This window comes from Anser cygnoides, chromosome 20 (assembly GCF_040182565.1).
Source record: "Anser cygnoides isolate HZ-2024a breed goose chromosome 20, Taihu_goose_T2T_genome, whole genome shotgun sequence".
Classification (NCBI taxonomy): domain Eukaryota; kingdom Metazoa; phylum Chordata; class Aves; order Anseriformes; family Anatidae; genus Anser; species Anser cygnoides.
The window spans coordinates 10,057,753-10,075,949 of record NC_089892.1 but is presented as its reverse complement, the minus strand read 5'-3'; the positions used below and the strand labels follow the sequence as shown (position 1 = coordinate 10,075,949).

Genomic DNA, 18,197 nt, shown 5'->3' with positions numbered 1-18,197 from the left:
TGTGTGGCATCAGTGGCAAGAGTCCTTTCATGTTCCTCCAGGACACGATCCACCTGAAAGGAGGCTGCAGTGGGGAGGGTGCTGGTCTCTTCTCAGGTGATAATTCGTAGAATGTGAGGAAATGGTCTTAAGTTGCACCAGGGAGGTTTCGTTTTGTCATTGGGAAGAATTCCTTCGTGGAGAGGGTGGTTGAGCACCAGAACAGGCTTCATGGGGCAGTGGCGGAGTCCCCACCCCGTGAGGTATTTAAGGGACGTGAAGGTGTCACCAAGGGACATGGCCCAGCAATGGGACTGGTGGGTCAGGCTGATGGTTGGGCTTGGTGGTCCTGAGCGGCCTTTCCATCATGAGTGATTCCGTGGCTCTGTCAGCAGCCTCGCCATCCTCACAGCCCAGAGCGTCAGGCCCTGTGTCAGACGTGCACAGGGCAGAGTGAGGGAGCTCACAGACGTGGGGTCACTAACACTGGGCCTGTGAACAAACGGTTGGTGCGGGGGGCAGCCGTGCGCCACCCGGCCTGCCGTCCTCTGGGGCTGCCGGGCCCAGCGCCGGGCCTGAGCTGCGGGTGGGAGAGGAGTTTGTGGCGACCGCACGCTTGGGAGGCCATGTCTGTGTGAAGGGACAAAAACAAAAGGAAAGGTACGAGCGAGGCCATATTGTTTGCTTCAGATGTTTTACTTTGCTGACTCACGGCTGTGGGTTTGTCTCCGTGCACCTCGAGCACCCTGGCTCCCAGCTCAAGCGTTAAGTCCGAAATTGGAGCCAGCTGCGAGGGCAGGGGTGGGGAGGAGGGGAGGTGGTGCCGCAAAACCTGGTTAAAGCTCAGCCCGTGGGCTTTGGGGGGATGGCTTGGGCCTGGTCTCTGGTGTTTTTACTTGGGAGCGGGAGACGGGTATGGGCCCTGCTGGCTGTGGCAGGGATGGGGCCATGGGTTTGTCTGGCTGTGCTCGGTTATCGTGGTGGGGCTGGGGCCGGGGCTGCGGAGCTGCTGGTGGGAGAGGTGCCGGTGGATGGTTGGCATTGATTCTTTCTGGAGAGAGATCTCTATAAATATATATATGTATATAAATATATATATGTGTCTGTTTATATGTATATATTTATGTGTTGGTTTAACTGGACAAACTTTCTGCTTCTTTTACTGAGTACTGCTTTATTTTGAAGCAGGTGGAAAAGCTGCCACTGGAGAGGTGGTGGTTATTGGGCCTTGTTGAGGTTTCCTCAAAAAAAAAAAAAATAAATGAATGATTAAGACGGGGCAGAGGGAACAAACCAACCCAAAAAAAAACAACCCGCCCCAAACAAAAAATCTTTATCACATTTTAAATCTTTCTTCTCCCCCCACTTCCAAATGTGCTTTTTAAAGAGTTACAAATGCTCGTTGGCATAGAAACTACAGGATCTGACTGAGGCATGCGAATGGGGAAGGAGCCATTCTGCGTGAGCGCCATGCGCTGAGCCTCCGCGGGGCTGGCGGGAGTCTTTTACGAGGCGAAGAAAATTGTCCAGATGTTGCTTGAATTAGAATGGCACTAAATATTTAGGTTTTTCAATTTGCACTTAAATCCCCCCAAACTTGAAATGTAGGGAATGCAGATACATTACCAGTGGGCTTTCTTTTCTTATGAAAGAATTTGTAGTCCAAAAATATTGCTAAAATCTGTTTGGCTCTGAGGAGTGCCAAATCCTCATTAAAACATGTGGATATTTCTGTGGTTTAATCTGTTAGAAATTCATTCAGGATCCAGTTATGTTAAATTAAGCAACAATATTGGCCTGGATGTTGCTCGAAATATTAAATGTGGCAGTCGGAACACGAGGCAAAATGTTTGCACATTCTAATAGCTCAATGAGTAATTTTTAATTTTTTTTAAAATTTTATTTCCGAGGAATGATTGAGAGCGCTTAAAACCCATCCCTGCTCTCCTTGCTCCACCAAGGAGCCACGCGTGTCCTGGACACGCCATGAGGATGCTGATCCCTTAGAGCCTCCTTGGGGTGCAGGGGAGGCTGGGGTTTGCCTTGGCACGGCATCTTGCTTGTGCCTATTTATTTCTCTTAATTCTTCATTGCCTCGTGGTGAGGCCAGGCCCCTTGTGCTTTACTTTGGCAGGGCTTCGCTGCCGTGGATGTGCAAAGGCACTGTGGCGCTGGGGAATACATTCGTGTTGTGTAGCAGGTGGGAGGCATCATTGCTGGGCAGCTGGGAACTGTTCTTTTTTAAATTTGACACATTTTGTAAGTTCTGTATTTTAGCCTTTTTTTTATCATTTAAGGTTAAAAATGTTTTGAGGCCTTTTTAATTGCGCTGTATTAAAAGGATACCTCGCTGCGAAGCAGTAGGCAGCGGGATCGTGCTGCTGTGGCTCCGGAGTGCATCGCCTCTTTGCGTGAGACGTAAAAAGGGCAGAACGGCAGCTTGGCGGGCTCAAAAGTCAGCTGTGCTTTACTTCATCTGCTAAAAAGGAAGAAAAAGCGCGTGCTTTCCTGTGAGGTAGTTTGTCTCTCTTAAAACCTGAAGCTTAGTGCAATTTTCTTAATTATTTTAATGTAGAGAATAATAATTGTGTGATGATAAATGGGGATCGTTAACGATTCAAGGTAGAAGAAAGTAAGTGGCAATGTAAGGCATAATGTAGCGGAGGCCGTCACCATAAACCTTCCCTGCAAAGCCAGTGGGCCTGCTGGGGAGGGGAGGCAGAGATCTGGAGTCGGAAGAGAAAGGAGCATCGACCCCTTCCTTGGCCACCCCCTGGCTGTGCCCTCGGAGCCTGACGGAGGTCCCAGCCTCGATGAGGTCCTTGGGAGGACATCTGGCTGCTTGCTCACGCATCCCGTTGTGCCTCTCTTGGCTTCGCAGCTTTGCTGTAGGGACCCCGGAGCACAGATTAACTTCAGCAGAGGTGAGGACAGGGCTGGTGTTGTGCAGCCTGCATTGGGAGGATAGTGGGAGGACTAGAACAGGAGCAGTGGGATGGAAAATAAATCAGAAACGGAGGAGAAATTAAAAACGGGAATTACAAATAGGGGAATAGAGTTCAAAACGGAAGGAAAAAAAATGACACAATGAAACTTTGAAGCATGCAGACATGGGCACGTGTGTTTGCGAACAGCTGAAAACAGAAAAATCCCTGATCCCAAAGTAAATGAGGAAAGACACCTCAATATGTAGGCAGGAAGGTGGAAAGTGGTTGAAGATGGCAAACAAAATGAGGGATTTGGAGGCAAGTTCCGATCATTGTCTCTGTAGCAGCTTTGTCCTTTATACTGGTGTTCAAAAAATGATTAAAAAAATTCCCCCAAGTCCCTGAATCATGATGGAGTGATGAATGGGAAGAGCTGGCCCCACTTCTCTCCTTGGGCATGGCAGGGGGGCTCCAATTCTTGTTGCTTAAGAGGCTGGGGAAGGCAGTGCTCTGCGGGTTCTGATTTTGGAGGCCTCCCCCCAGACCCCTGCAGATGGGTAACTGGGAAGAGAAGGTAGCTCAGCCGGACACGGATAACGAACAAAGAGCTCGTGTTGGTCGCGTGTCCCAAGGTACGGCCCTGACACGCCTGTCTTCTGTGGCTGTGCCGCAGTCACGCGCTGTCCACGATGCCGAAAGCGCTGTGCTGGCATCCAGGTGGTGGCTGCTCCTGCAGCCTGGCGGAGGCAAAGCATGTTTTTATTTGGCTAATTGAAGTCAACTTGGTATTTTATATGCTTACAAGGTGATAAAGTTTCAACCTCCATGCAACCTACCTTCAGGTAGCCCTTTTAACACAGAAGCGCACTGGCTTTTGCAGTGCAGGCAGATGCTGCGCTTAATTAACTACACATGGAGAGAAAAACGAATCGTGTCACCAGCAGGCATCGCCAGTCAGAAGGCGTGAGCTCAGTGGAGCTTGCTTCTTACCAAAAGGCTCGGCTTTCACCTCTAGCAGTGCATTATACAACTACGGGACGAAACACTTGGTGAGTTTTTATGGTGGGACGCAGGCTGAGATGGCCGCGGTTCTGCGAGCAGCCCGCTGTACTGCAGCTGCGCAAATCATCGGGGCGGGAGCCGCCGGGACATGGCCCTTGTGAAGCGAAACGATGGCAGCAACCGTCCTCCTTCCCGAGGAGCCTCGTGGACTCCTGAAGCTGAGGTTAGCTGGCAGCGCAGGGCAGCGTTACAGGGATCAGAAATGAGGTGTGAGCACCTGACAAAAATAAACGGATCCCTCAGGCTGCTGGGCTCGGTCACTTCATCTACACACTGGTGTCCTGCATCGGTGTTGGTGTCCTCCCTCTGTTGCTTAGACCCACGCAGGAGCTCCCACATGCTCACATCCCTCCCCGCGGGTTGCCTTGCTGTGCGGGCGGCCCAGCCTGGCACTTACCCATGGGTAGGTCCGTGTGAGCTACACTGCTGCAGGAGAATTTGCATTTACTGTGGCTTTTATGAACCACGTTTCTCTTCCTTTCGTCTGCGTATCGCAATGGGTGCAGCCTGTTTTGCATTTTTATAGTTTAAAGTTAAACTTTGCTTTATGGCATCCGTTCAGCCTCCTTGGGAACGGGTGCGTTTAAGTGGGAAGGGGGATAGGTGGGGCGCTGCGGGAATCCTGCAGGGCTCTGCTCGCTGCAGAGAGGAAGAAGGGTGTTAAATACGGTTCGAAATGGCAAGCATCTCGGGTTGCTTTACAGCTCGTCCTTTACTCTGCTCCTTCTACAGAAGGATTTAGAAAAAGGAAAAAATAGGGGTGCTGCAGGCGTGCCACCGTCTTGGCCTGTGAATATCCCCGTGCAGGTTCTCACACTGATATCCGAGGCATGTAATGAAAGGGGAATACCAAAAATATTGTCGTGATGATGGCAACACCCAGGGGATGTTCCCCTTGTGGCCATCTCAGCTGGCACAGCGCTCACCCGGGGCCGAGCGGGCGTTCACCCCCTTCCAGAGGCAGAGGGGAAGGAGCTGTGCGGGTGCGCTGCTCGGGGCCGGCAGCAGGGCCGGTGCTGCAGAGAAAATGTTGGGCAGAGCGCTGGAGGAGCCGGCTGACCTCGGCCGTCCTCAAGTTTGTTTCACTGAGGCCTGAGGGCGAGCAGGCGGCTGCCGACGGCCGATGTTTGGCTTCCTGTCTCAGAAGGGGAAAAAACTCAGGATTTGTCTTCTCCTGTTGCCTGTGCACTATTCTTTTGGTGTGCTGCCAACCCAGAGCAGCAGCAGTTCTGCTTGCCTCTTCTCCGGGACACGAGAGCGGAGGAGAAGCTTCCAGGGGTCTGTGGGGCTTTGGATGCAGATCTCACAGCAGGAGGCAGAGCCTGAGCTTTGTGCAGGGCAGGGGCAGGGCTGGAGCCCTTTCCCCCTATAACAAAAGTGTGCAGAAGTTCCCCCCAGTAGCCTCCTGCCTTCTGCTTTGCCTCCAGAACGTTTTGGCTGCAGTGGCCAAGAGCGGGCAGCCCGAGGCTGGGCTGCAGCCGTTCTGCAACCTTCAGCGTTCCCCTTCCCCTGGCTTGGGGCTCTGCGAGCTGGTTGCATCGCCGCAGCGTCTGGTGCGGGCGCTGTTCTTCTAGTGCTCTGCTCTATTCCGAGCACTTTAAAATGTTAACACAATGATGCCTCCCTGAGAGGCAAATAAGCGTGTTGCACGTGGAGGGAAAAGGTGGGAGAATTGGAAGGAAGGCTTTTTTTTTTTTTTTTTTGCAATAGTGATTTAATTTTTGATGTGAAACTGGTGCTTTATTGTCAAGTGCACCGAGTGCTGCACCTTGCTGTAGGAGATGCAGGCTTGAAAGGCGCTGTCCAGGCTGGCCACCCGAGATCAGTGAGCGGTTCTTGATTTGAAATTTGCTCTTTCTACAGAGCTTTCATGTGGGAAAGTATCAGTGAGCTCATCAGTCTTCGAGCTGAGCTTTGAGTCTCAGCCTCGCATGTGTTTGCTGTAATACAGCAAGTCTTTATCAGCGCAGCTCTGGGAACCCAATCAAAGAGGATGGTTTAATGATTTGGGCATTAAAATAAATCCTGTGACTATCTTCCCGAATTTAAATCTGTGTTCGGAAATCTCCAGGAATACGTGGGGCCCCAGGCGCTGGCGCCGTGCCCTCGGATGTCTGCGAGCGGCGCGGCAGCGCCTGCCAGGCTGGAGGGGAAGAGAAGGGAAGGGAAGCAAGTCTCAAGTTTGCTGGTAAGCGGCGTACCCTCGCCCTGTATCCATGTCGGCGTTGGTTTCCATACAGCGTTGTCACCTAAACGTTTGCCAGGTGTTGAACACATCTGCATAAAAAAAATAGCTAAGCGAGCTCGTTGTCCTTGCCTCGGATGCTTTGACGTGCACCCGCTTATCTGACAGGAAATTTCTGCGAAGTGACTAATCTGAATTTATTGCTCCCCTTGCTCAGTTCGGATCTGACCTCCCTCCTGCGTGAGTCTGGGCTGCATCCTGCTGTCACGGAGTCGCCCCCGTGGCACCCTCCTGCCTCGGACCTCAGCAGTGGGCATGGAGAGCTTCTCAGGGTTGAAAGCTTGCTGTTTTGGATGAATATTTCCCCTCCCCTCCAAAAATCATATTCGTTACAGGGAATCCGATACAGAGGGAGAAAATACTGAGACATTTGTTATTACATTGATGCATTTTGTTTTAATTAATTTATTTTATTTTTAAATAATGGAAGATGAGATTTTCAAAGGAGCTTAAAATGCCCGAACTTCGCTGAGGCGCAAGGTGAAGCTGTCCCGCGCTGGCTGTCCCAGCACCTCCTTTGGATCTTGCCCCAGCTCAGCCACCCGATGCGACTCGGCAGGAGAGCAGCAGAGCAGGCCCTCGGGTCCAGGTCACCTGTCCCACGTTCCTCTGTCCCATACATGTATGTAGGACCACTCCAGAAACTTCTAGCAGTTACTTCTCCAAGCCTCAGGTTTTCCGTCTGTAAAATGGAGACAGTCATGTTATCTACTACTCACATCTCTTGTTATGAATTCCTTTATAAAGAAGCCATAACTATTTGTACTGTTGCGATATATTTAAGCAAATCACAGTGCATCTGCCTGGTTCTTTTTTACATGGTGGTGTTTAGGTGCTTTTTTTTCAGGATATGTTCTGCTTTTGATTGGAAAGAGCTAGATCATTTTCCTTGCTCTTCCCCCAGAATTCATGGTGGCTACAGCACAAAGCCCTAAGACTGGCATGGGTGGGGATAAAACTAAGTCATTTTAATACCTACCTATACTCGGTGTAGGGTGCTCCCATTTGCAGAGTGGGGGATTTGCTTCCAGGGTTGCTCGATTGCAGCAGGGATGGAAGCGTGTTGCTGCTGTTGGGTGCTGTTCGTCCGCACCGAAGGGCAGGGTAGCGGAGGTTCGGTTCTCAGGCTCTAGGGTGAGACACTGAGCAGTTCTGCCTGACATTTTGGAGGTAGTTTTTGGTGCTTTTTGTCTACAGCTGAGTGCAGTGGTTGGTCCTGCTGTGAGCAGGTTCAAGAGGACAGCGAGGTTGCTCTGTCAGTGAAGAGGCATTTGCAAGCTTGGAGCCTCCTTGGCGGATGGGGTGCGTTGGAGTCCGAGCCCTGACCTTCAGAAGTGCCGGAGCATCTGGGGTTGGTGGTGGGTGCTGATGGCTCTGGTGGTGAAACTGGGCCTCCAGGGGCAGGGAATCGCGAGGCTTTGTCCTTGATGTGGGGGAAGGAGTCTGCTCTTGCTCCACCAGCTCCTGTTGGTGCAGCTGAAGAGCCAGGCTCTGCTCCCTCGGACGTTCGGGTCCCCAAGCTGAGGTTGCAGCTGGAGCCCTGGCGTGCTGGGAAGCGAGCTCTGTGCCAGGTCAGCCTCCGGGACAGCGTGTTCAAGGAGCCGATTTTATTTGCTGTCCTCATGTGTGTCCATGTTACTCTTTATCTGACAGGTTTTTGAAAGGTGCTGAGCACCTGTGATTCCCAGTGAAGGCTCTGGAAGGTGCAGGTGCCTTGCAAAGCAGGCTGCGGATAGCGCACCTCTGACACTTATTGCCCTCCCTCCCTTCTTGCCCACACAGAGGTTGTGTGTCATCGCCGCGGGATTTACTGCCTTCAGCGTGAGGACCTTTGATGTGAGCAGGCTCTGTCTGGGAGAAGAGTTATGGCTGCACGGAAAGGCTGACTCCCCACTTAAGCCCTAATGCATGCCCTTGCCGAGAAAAAGTTGGGCTTAAAACTGGCCGAACACATCTAGGAGATGTTGCTGCTTTCCTCTTTATTGAGCTTGTGCTGGCTCTTCAGCCTGCGTTAAGCAGGTGTGCTCTGAGCACTGCTGGTGCAGCTTTCGGAGCGGTGTTAGGAGCAATACAGGATTTCCCTCTTAGATTGTTCCTCCGCTGGAACCCGTGTACCTAGCCTAGGGTAAGCAAATGAATCTGGCTTTCCTTCTTTTTCCTCTTTCTCCCCAAGGAGACAATATAAATGCCGTGCCTTGAGTGTGCATCTATTGAAGGGAAAAAGGGATTTTTAAATAGCGATGAACTGTGGTTTTCCCTTAGTGCAGCAAGCCAATTGTTCATTAGTGAAATGTATTAATAATTCTCTTATGGACTTTGTTGGTACGTGAATCAGCTTTAATTCCTTTGTATCAACAACAGCTGCAGGTATGTCTTCATTATATTTAAGGGGGAAAAAAATGAAGGAAGAAAGCAATGCTTGCAAATTGGCCTTTGTTTCCAAGGAAACAAACTTGACATGCTTGAGCTGTGCTAGATGCAAACACTGCTAGATTCAGCAGACATGCCTCAGGATCCCATGGTCTGAATATTATTTTTAAACCACCTCCAATTTAAAGGCAGGCGAGAGGACGAGAATAGAATTTGTCGGCTGCGTTTGCCAGTCTGTGCTTGGTGCGCGGTGTGGTACCTCGGCGTTCCCAGCGCGGTGCCGGGGGGTGGCATCCTGCTCTGGAAATGGTGTCCCTAACGAGTGTCCCCAGAGAAGGGGCGCCGAGGGACCCAATGCTCCTGCCGGGCTGAGCCCCGGTGCTTTGCTGAAATGCTGCAGCAGAGGTGGGGGCCCGGGGGCAGCTAAGCACGCACGCTTTATTCCAAATTACCGTGGTTCATCCTGGGTCACTTTACCAAATGCTTTGTGCTCTGAAAATGTTTTCGTAAAACGCAACTTGCCAGCGCTTGGCGCGGAAGGCTGCCTTGCATCCAGAAGTCAAATGTGAATGCCAGGACTTTGCTATCATGAATAATTGCTAAAAAGCTCCAGCTTGGTGTTCAGCTGGAGTTTAACGGGGAAGAGAGCTCTCTCTCAACTGGAAGAACAAAATGCAGAGCTGTTCGCATAGCGCATCTGACATGAGTGTGCTGGGCGCTGCTGACAGTCAGACATTTAACTTGGCTTACTGCATTTTACAGAATCTCTTAGTATTTTTGTGATTACCTTGGAAGCATAGTTCAGGCAAAGAGCCCGTTTCTGGCGTTCATCTATCACCGTGATTTTTTTCTGAAGTGCAGCGTTGATTAAGGTTTTGATTATTATTATTATTTGTTAATCTTCCTTTGGAGCAGCAAACCGGCGGCTCCGAAGCAGACCCTATACGTCCACGACAGGAATATTAGCCATGAGTGCGCAGGAAGCGAGGATCGCTCGGCATTGTGCACAGACAATTCACGGATTTGAACACCCCGAGTTGGCTTTGGCTCGGGCCCAACAGGAGGGTTGGGGCACGCATTGAAACCTGTGTGGGATTAGTGGCCAGTTTTTGCCCTGGCCTGCAAAGCTTGACTTCTGCAGGAGCTATCTTTTGTCTTTGCGTATTTTGTTGTTTGGAAGACTGGAGAGGAGAAAAAAAATTCTCTACGTATTCTGCTGTGAAACTCCTGTTGTATTAGAGAGACAAAATGCAGCGATGGCGGAGTTTCAGGGCTAAAACCAAACCTCTTAAAATTCCTGTTCTTAGGAAAGCACAGCATGATGTGTATGTGCTGTAGGCTTTTCCCCCTTCTTCTGGCGTGCTTTTTGAGTTTCTTGTAAATGGAGTTGAAATTGCCCAGGTTACATGGGATGGGGAGCTGTGGGTTTAGCTCTAGGACGGACGGGAAGCGCTATTTGCACTGCGGGCTGAAAGCGTCAGGTGAAGCCTGTTGTGGGGGGGGGAAATATTAATGGCATTTTGTGAAAAACACTAATTTGTGGAAGGCCCAGAGTGAAAAATATGCTGGCTCGAGAGTCTGTAGGCACTACTACTTTCTGCACAAGGCTTGCCTGAGCCAGGACTTGCCTTGCCTTTGTTCTGAAGCGAGATGCTCGCAGCCTCATCCCTCCTGCGAGCCCTGCAGCCAGAGCCTGGCCTGGCTGGTGGGAGCAGGAAGGTCTCCTGGATCCCCGTGAATCCCTCACCTTCCCTTTCTTTTTTCTTTTCTTTTTTTTCCCCCCCTTCTGCTAATGACACTTTCTTACGCTCACATTTCATCAAAGCTCTGAAATGGCTGAAGATCAGCCCGCACTGAGCATGCTCCGGGGTGGAAGCTGCACCCATAGAGGGAGATAGATAGATGGATTTGTGGCTGGAGGAGGAATTGGCCTGCAGTCGGGACGTGGGAGGACGTGGCCGCGGCGCCCAGGTAGGGCGGCTGCGTGCCCCTGCCCTGCCCGGGGCCGCGGTGGCTCCGGGAGCGCGGCTCTGGGCAGCGATTCAGGCGCAGCACAGTTCAACCACCGCCACCGGCCGGCTTCGTGCTGCTTCCCGCGGAGCAGCGGGGAGGATTTGAAAACCCTGACCTTGGCTGCCCTCGAGCCTCTCCCAGGCAGGGGCCTGGCGAGCAGGGTGGTGCCCCGAGGGGCAGGGCCGGCAGCCAGGGCTGCGGGGACCCGCTGGGCTGCGCCTTCCCCATGGAAGGCGTGCGAGCGCGGCCCCACCGCTCAGGTGCTAATTGTTATTAATGGGAGGCCTCGCGGGGCACCGACCTGCTCTGCGCTCCGAGGCCAGGTTCGTCCCTGATCGTGGGAGGGCGAAGGAATGTCAAACTCCAGCTCCCGTCCTCGGTCTTGTTTTGCATTCCAAGGGTTGCAAACAAACCTTGCCAAATCGGCCCTTCCAGATTTGCAAGGGAAGGAAGGAATACGAGTGTCTGTTCCTCTGGCTGGGATGATGATGATGATGATTGTTATTTTTCCTGTGCGTTGCTTTCTGGGTTTCATGTGTTGGCGAGGCTGGGGAAGGAATGGGAGCGTGTGCGAGGCTGGGCTCGTGCAGCGTGCGTGCGCTTGCCGGCTCTCACAGATGGAAGGCACCAGCAGCTCCGTGCTGCTGAGCTGGTTGACCCCTCCTGCCCCACAAGCAGGCCCCGTGGTGACACTGGGACACTCGGGCGGGCTCCCAGGCTTGTGTCAGCGAGGGGCAGGGGAGATGGGGCTTTGTGTGGGGCAGGAGGGGCTGGCCGCCTCTGCGCCCCCTGGGAGCGGTGCTGCTGGGTGTCCATGGTGGCGTCGGTCAGGTCTGAGCAAAGGTCGACTCGATGATCCTTGTGGGTCCCTTTGGACTCGATGATCCTTGTGGGTCCCTTTGGACTCGATGATCCTTGTGGGTTCCTTTGGACTCGATGATCCTTGTGGGTCCCTTTGGACTCGGGATATTCTGTGATTCTGAAGTTAAGGCTTGCTGCGTCAGGGCCTCAGGAAGACTTTGGTATTGCAAAGTTTCCGTGGTTAACTTTTACTAGCAGGAATCTCTGAGGTTACAGTCTTCAGCCTGCATGCTGTGAGCAGGGCGGCTCGCTCTTCAGGGCCACTCTTGCTGCTTTCCATCACGCAGTTCAGCTTGTGATGAAGAGCAACACGTACATCTTTGTGTTACTGCTCCCTCCCGGGTGATGGTCTCGCACACTTTGGTCAGTCTGCGTGACGAGTCCCTTTGCCACCTAAAGTTACTTGCGTATTTGCTGCCCAGTTCTGCATTTCTGGCATACCCAACGCTTCCACCTCCTTCTCTGAGCCGCAAGAGATGGGGCAGGGCAGGATCCAGCCTCTGCGTGACCCGGGCCACGGGGCAGCTCCGTGCCGAGCTCGAAGGCGTTGGTTGTGCAGTCCCTGCAGAAAGCCAGCTCGAGTCCCAGCTTCCCAGCGATGCAAGCTTCGCTATTTTTTAATGGATGCTGGCTTGTTTGTGGTTGGATGAATGCACAAAGAGAAGTGTTTATGTAAAATAAACGGCATTGTAATTGTACGCTGAAAGTAAAAGGTTTTGATTTCCTTTGGCTCGGATCGGGGCTGCATTTACAGCTTTTCCAAACTGATCCCGGTGGCTTTTTCTCCTCGTGTGACTCTGGCACTGAAACGATCTTGGGCCCAAGTTTTCATGTATGGTCTGGCTCCCTTGATGAGGAAATTTGATTAAACAGTTTCAGATGCTGAAAACCACTGGTGTGATAATTTCCTATTGTGCTTGTGCGGAAGGTGTAAGGTAGCCTTAAAGACCCACTGCCACCTTATGGCAGCTGCTGAAAAGCAGCCTCTTCAGAGCCAGTTCTGTACACACATCATGCTTGCTTTATTCCTCCGCTCTTCTTAACTAGTGATATTTGCGTGAAGGCAGGAGCTTTGTGTTTAAGGAGTTCATCTGCTCCTTCTGCTCCTCGCAGAAGCGCGTGATGTCAGCGGAATCGTTCATAGAGCCATTGACTGCAGTACTCGCGATTTTGGGGGAGAAAAGCACCATGAAGCTCCGATTCCCTCCCAGTGAAGAGCTCTCCTGTTTTCACGTGAATGCCCTAATGCTGAAAAAAAAATAGGTGTGAGGTCAAAGAACAGGGAACCGCTGAACACGTGAGGCTCGCGGGCAGGATCCGCACCGAGCCCTGGTGTTTGAGCTGAGCGTTGCAGCACAAGCGAGGTTGAAAGCGAGCGGCCATTTTCGCTGCCAGGAAAGCAGGCAGAAGACTGCTAATAAGCAGGACGGCTTTGTGCTGCTCCCACCCCACCTCCTGGCCCCAAAATAACCCCATAAACCGTTTGTCCGTTGAGCAAATGGTGAGATGGGGTGTGCAAGGGGTGCTGTTTAGTACCGTTCTCGAGCAAGGCTGTTTTTGTTGTGGTGGGAGCTCTTGGTGTGCAAGAGCTGAGCGAAGGAGAGGAACGGTGTTTGCACATTTCCAGAACAGAAGGAGCCGTGGTTACTATAAGTTAAAGCTGAGGGAGTTTATAACTGGGAACTGTTAGGACTACAGCATGCTCTGAATTACAGCTGTCTGGCCAATATGCTTCTAAATAAAGTTCTAGGATTGCCCTATAAATGAAATACTCAATGCGTATTCTTATCAAAACATAGCAACGTCTTCCAGAGAGCTTACATCTCAACATCTGTCGCAGCAGCATCTTTTTTTTTCTTTTTTTCCTCCTTTTGGTGTGTGTGATGTATTCAACACAGCGTCCCAGGGAACATTTTGTGTTTCTTATTAGCTAAAGGCAGTTTTCTAAAACTAAAAGCAGGAGGGAAGGAGGTGGCTTGAAAATCTTTTTTTTGGGAGAAGAAAAAAAAAAAAGAGGTTTCAAAAAGTGAAGAAAATTGTGATTCCAGAAGTGTGCATTGATGAGTGACTGCTCCTTCAGAGCTGTTACCTGAGCCTGGACGTGGGCATTTCGGTTCTCCTGGAGGATGCTGAGGACACTTGCTGTGTCTTGGGAATGGGCATTCCGGCGAGGAAATGTTGTAAATAATCACTGAGGAGGCAAGGAGGCATTTTAAGAGCTTGTGGCTGAGCTGAGGAGCGGTTCTTAGCAAGGCAGAAGCAAATCAGGATTCCAGCAGAAATGTTCTTCTTATACTGAAAGCCCCCCGAGTGGTGGTGGTTTGTTTCGTTGTGTTTATGGGATCGCTTCTGAGGAGGCTGAAAGCGAGCTTTGGATCTGAGCAAGTGGAGGGGCTGAAGCGAGAGAGGAGCCTGATGGAAATGAGGAGAAACCCCTGCATTTTGCAGAGCTAAATATTGTTCTTCCTAGAGAAAAGCAACGTCTCCCCTTGCCTCCCACTTGTGTTTCCGCTGCAAGGGAGCTGTGAAAATGCCGTGTGTAATGGTGTAATTAAGCAAAAGCCCCGAGGAACCCAGTGTCCTTTGTGTTGTGCTGCTGCCTTCCTCTTGGAAACGTGAGATTTCTGAAAGGGATTTTCAAGCTTTCAATGGGAGAACCAAGGCCAGGGAGGCTCGGTGTCAGAATACCGGGTACTGTGCTGGTCCCTGGCAGGACGTGGTTTGAAATGCGGAGGGCTGCGCTGTCCCCCCCGTGGGCATGCTTAGGTGGGGAAACTGCTGGGGTAAATAAAGGGGGAGCTGCTTGGGGTAAATAAAGGGGAAAGCTTTGTGGGGTGTGGGCTGTTGTGTGAGCAACCCCCCTTCCCCAGCCATTTTGGAGACGGATTTCATTTCCCAGGATAGGGGAGCGCAGTCCAGCGGGCTTCTGCATATGGTCCCTGAACGATTAAACTGCTCATCCCTCCCGACATGCCACATGCATCTCGTGTGTCCTGCAGGGACTTGTCAGGAGGGAGCCCAGAGCTCTGCAACGTGGGGAGACAGGGCTGGGACAGGAGGTGCTGGGCTGATGTGGATCGCTTGTTTGGCTTGGGTTGGTTGTTGAAGCATCTGCACTAGCCTGAGCCGCTTCCTCTTTTTTTTTTTTAATTTTTTTTTAATGTCTTTAATACTTTCAAGGATGAACATGAGATGTGAAAAGTGTCTCTGGTCGCTTCTGCTCTCAGTATATTTTTAACCTCAGCAGTGAAAACATCTCTAGCGCTGAGATGCAGTGGGGAGCGCCACGGCCCTGGGCATGCAGGAGGACCGAGCGCTGCAGCGTGGGTCTCCGGCCTCCTCTGCTCTCTGCAAAGGGATGTGGATGGTGGTAGCTCGCTGACTTTGCACGTAGTAATATCTTCGCTTCTGTTTCTGTGTTTTTGATGAAAGCTTGGTAATTTCATGCTGCAAGGAAGGGTGACACATCGACAAAGCCATCTTTGGTTTGAACTACAGTAATCTCTCGATGCAGTGGATAATACAGCTCCAGTCTGCTTTTGTTTTGGGCTTTTTGGGATTGTCTTAAATTAGTTACTTCTCTACCTTTCAGGGATTGATAGAAAGGCCAGCAAAATCTCATTTTATGTATGTTAAAACTTAAAATTTACATCAAACAAAAACCCAGTGGGTGAGAGACCCTTGCTTTGTACTGTCATCCCAAATATTCATTCTCTACGAATTTCAGTCATCTCAGTTCAGCCTTGTGTGCTTTAACTGTTTAGGAGTGAAACTTCTCCAGAGTGCGGAGAGAAAAATAATGTCATTGCAGCCGAGGCAGACCCACGGCAGGCTCTTCTGCTGCTTTAACTGTTGCCGCTTTGCAAATGTGCGTGGACGCAGTGGTGAAGTAGCTGCTTGGTCTGGGGAAAACGTGGCTTGTTGATGCTTCCAGGCTGCGATAATGCAACAGCAGGACACGCTGGCGACGCTCAGCAGAGCAGAGCAGGGGATGGGTAGAGCAGAGCAGCCGATGGCTTCATGCTTGTGCTGAAGGCGTCGGTTTGAATGCCTGCTTTTCATGCAAGGTGCAAGGCAAATAAAATCACTGGGCTTCTCGAAACCTCTCCATGGTTTCTGTGGCTTTTCCTCCCACCGTGCAGCCTGTTCCCTGCCCCCTCCCCCCCAAGCCCACTGCAACGCACTACGCCAAGCTCCTCTTCACTTTAACACTTAGCCTTAAAGACAATTGTCCTCTGTGCTCTGATTTCGTGGAGGAATTGCTTTGCTTTGGCCAAGAGCAGCCGGGAGGTGCCACAGCCCGTTTCTGAGCTTCCTCTTCCTCCTCGCCTCTCCTCGCCGTGGCCGCCCTCCCCCTGCCGGGCGGGCGGTCCCGGGGGGCCGCGGGCACCCCGCTGCGCTGCCTCCCCGCCAGGGCCGGCCGGGCGCTCGCCTCCCTCCCAGCCCAGCTCTGCTCGCAGATGTTCCTGCACGTTTTACCGGGAGCTTGAGCAGCTACGAAGGTTGCCAAGAGTTTGTGCTTAATTGTTCAGAGGAACAGAGACAAACAACTTTTATTTTGAAGCTAAAATTTCCTTCTTTTATCTAGCTGGCTGGGCCAGCTGTATCATATGGTTTGACATAGGCTGAGCTCAGAGCTACTGCACCTCACAGTGCACTCACTATCTCTTCATTATGTTTTCCCCTCTCTTTTTAATGACTGTGCCTGTGATACGCTTTTAAGGTTGGTTGTACCAGGTCATGTTGTATTATAAATCCCCGCAGTGGAAACCAGCACCCCTTCAGCTCAGCAGATCACATCTCAAATTCACTTGCAGTTGGACACTGCACACTTAACCAGTTTAACCCGTGTGCCTTCATCCCCCTCCTCGCAGGACAGGCACCCGATTAAGCAAAACAAAATCAGCACAGGGATGTCCCCAAGCCACGCAGCATCCCTCCCCATCCCTGCTCCCCTTCCCTTTTTTTTTGTGGGCAAGGGCTACTCTTGAAGGCCACTGAAACTGAACACATTCTGGGCTTAAAAGGCTTTTTTTTTTTCAGGCGAGCGATCAGTTTGAGGCCTGGCACCCTGTCAGAAAGTTGACAGATGATCTGCATTACCGGGGCGTCCCCGGGATGCCCGGGCTGATCGCCGCTCCAATGGACGCTGGAGCCTGCAGGTTCTCTGTGAAATGGCTGCAGCTTGGAGGGAGCAGTGAAATGGTCTCCTCTGGGCATGCTCACTCTGTAGAGGGAGCTTTTATCACATGAGCAGAAACTGAATCACTGCTCATGAGGATCTGGAATATGCAACTCTTTGAGTCTTCCCCAGGAGAAGACCACAGATGTCTGCAGGTACAGTAGCTCGCAGTGTCCATCTCCCATGCCTCATAAATAGCAGCTTCCCTCCGGTTGTGGCCGCAGGCAGCCTGGCGCCAGGTGGGAAAGGAGAAGCCTCGGAGAGGAGGAAGACAGTTCAGATAATCATGGCTGGATTATTTTTTGTCAATCCTTTCTTTTTTTCCTGCCCCGTGCGAGGGAGGGAGCGCGGCAGGAAGGCAGCCACGTGGGGCAGGGCGCAGGGGCGGTTTGGGGAGCAGCCTGGAGCCTGCCTTGTCAGCCTTTGACTGCTCTTTTGTGTTGTTATGATTGTGACTTTGTTCTGTTCCATGGCCTTGCACGTACATCTGGAATTACCTGGCTCTGGGAAAGCTTGGGCTTTGTATCCAAGCAGTCTTTTATTTGTCTTCTGGAGTGGGGAGGCTTGTTTGGGGGTATCATTTTTTTTTTTTTTTAATTTTGTTGGTGCTTTTTATTTATTTATTTATTTATTTATTTATTTTAAAAGCATGAAGTCTCTGGAAAATTTGGTTCTACCAGCAGCCCTCCCTGCTTGCAGCAGCCGTGGGCAAGAGGAGCGGAGGGAGGCTGGGGTCTCTGGGCTGCTCCAAGGGGAAGGAGAGAAGGAGAGGACCCCGGCTGCTGGATCGGGGCTGGAAGCCCTCAGTTGGGTCCAGCCAGGCCTACAGCTCTCTGCTGAGGCTGGTGGGAAGAACAAATATTATTTTACCAGGAAAAAAACAAATTTTTGGGTGTTCCCTCCTCCCCCTCCCCCCCTTCTTTTGGTAGTAGCTTGCAATCCAAGCAGCTGATTAAAATGAAACGTCCGTGGTTGGTCTCATGGCAGGAGGCCCAGGCCTGCAGCTTATTTAGCTAAAATTCAGCCCCCTGGCCCTGCCATGTTGGCATTTTTTTGCTGTTTGTGTTAAACGCAGATGCTCTCTGGTGTGCTGGGCGGGCCTGGGGCAGCCACCCGGCTCCGAGCCTGCGTGAGGAGAGCCCCGGGCATGGAGGCGCCGGCCCTGCTGTGGGGCTCGGCATCCAGGAGCACGCCTGGGGGTGTGAGGGGGCCCGCGGGCAGGCGGCGGTGCCCCCTCTGAGCATCTAGCCTGTCTCCTTTCTAGCAGCATGCTCCCCGTTTGTCGTTTAACGTGTGGAAGGAAAGGGCGTTGGAAGAAGTCATGAGGAGAGGTTTCTTGCTAGAAGCGACGAGCGAAGGCCTGGGAGTGGCCTGGTCGGCTCGTGCCCCGGAGAGCCGCTGTGCTGGCGGGGTGAAGGCCGAGGAGCCGCGCCACCAGAGGCTGCGTGACCAACTGCCGAAAGCACCTCGTGCTCCGGTGCCACTGGCTGGTGCCTTCTGAAAGCGTTGGCAAAACCGTGCTGGAAAGCCTGACCTACTTTTTGGAGGGAGGAGAGCA

The 18,197-nt window shown here is 51.9% G+C and overlaps 1 protein-coding gene across 4 annotated transcripts in view; it reads left to right on the top strand.

The window, feature by feature from the left end:
- Positions 1 to 18,197, top strand: part of EHMT1 (euchromatic histone lysine methyltransferase 1) — a 115,602-nt gene that overhangs the window by 27,446 nt on the left and 69,959 nt on the right. Inside the window, exon 1 of one of the 4 annotated variants that reach the window (XM_013182798.3) lies at positions 16,601 to 16,794. The exons of the other annotated variants lie outside the window; for them this stretch is intronic. Coding sequence (XP_013038252.2) covers positions 16,732 to 16,794 — 63 coding nt within the window. The 5' untranslated portion in view covers positions 16,601 to 16,731. Of the gene's footprint in view, positions 1 to 16,600; positions 16,795 to 18,197 lie in introns of those variants that run through there. 4 annotated transcript variants of the gene reach the window in all.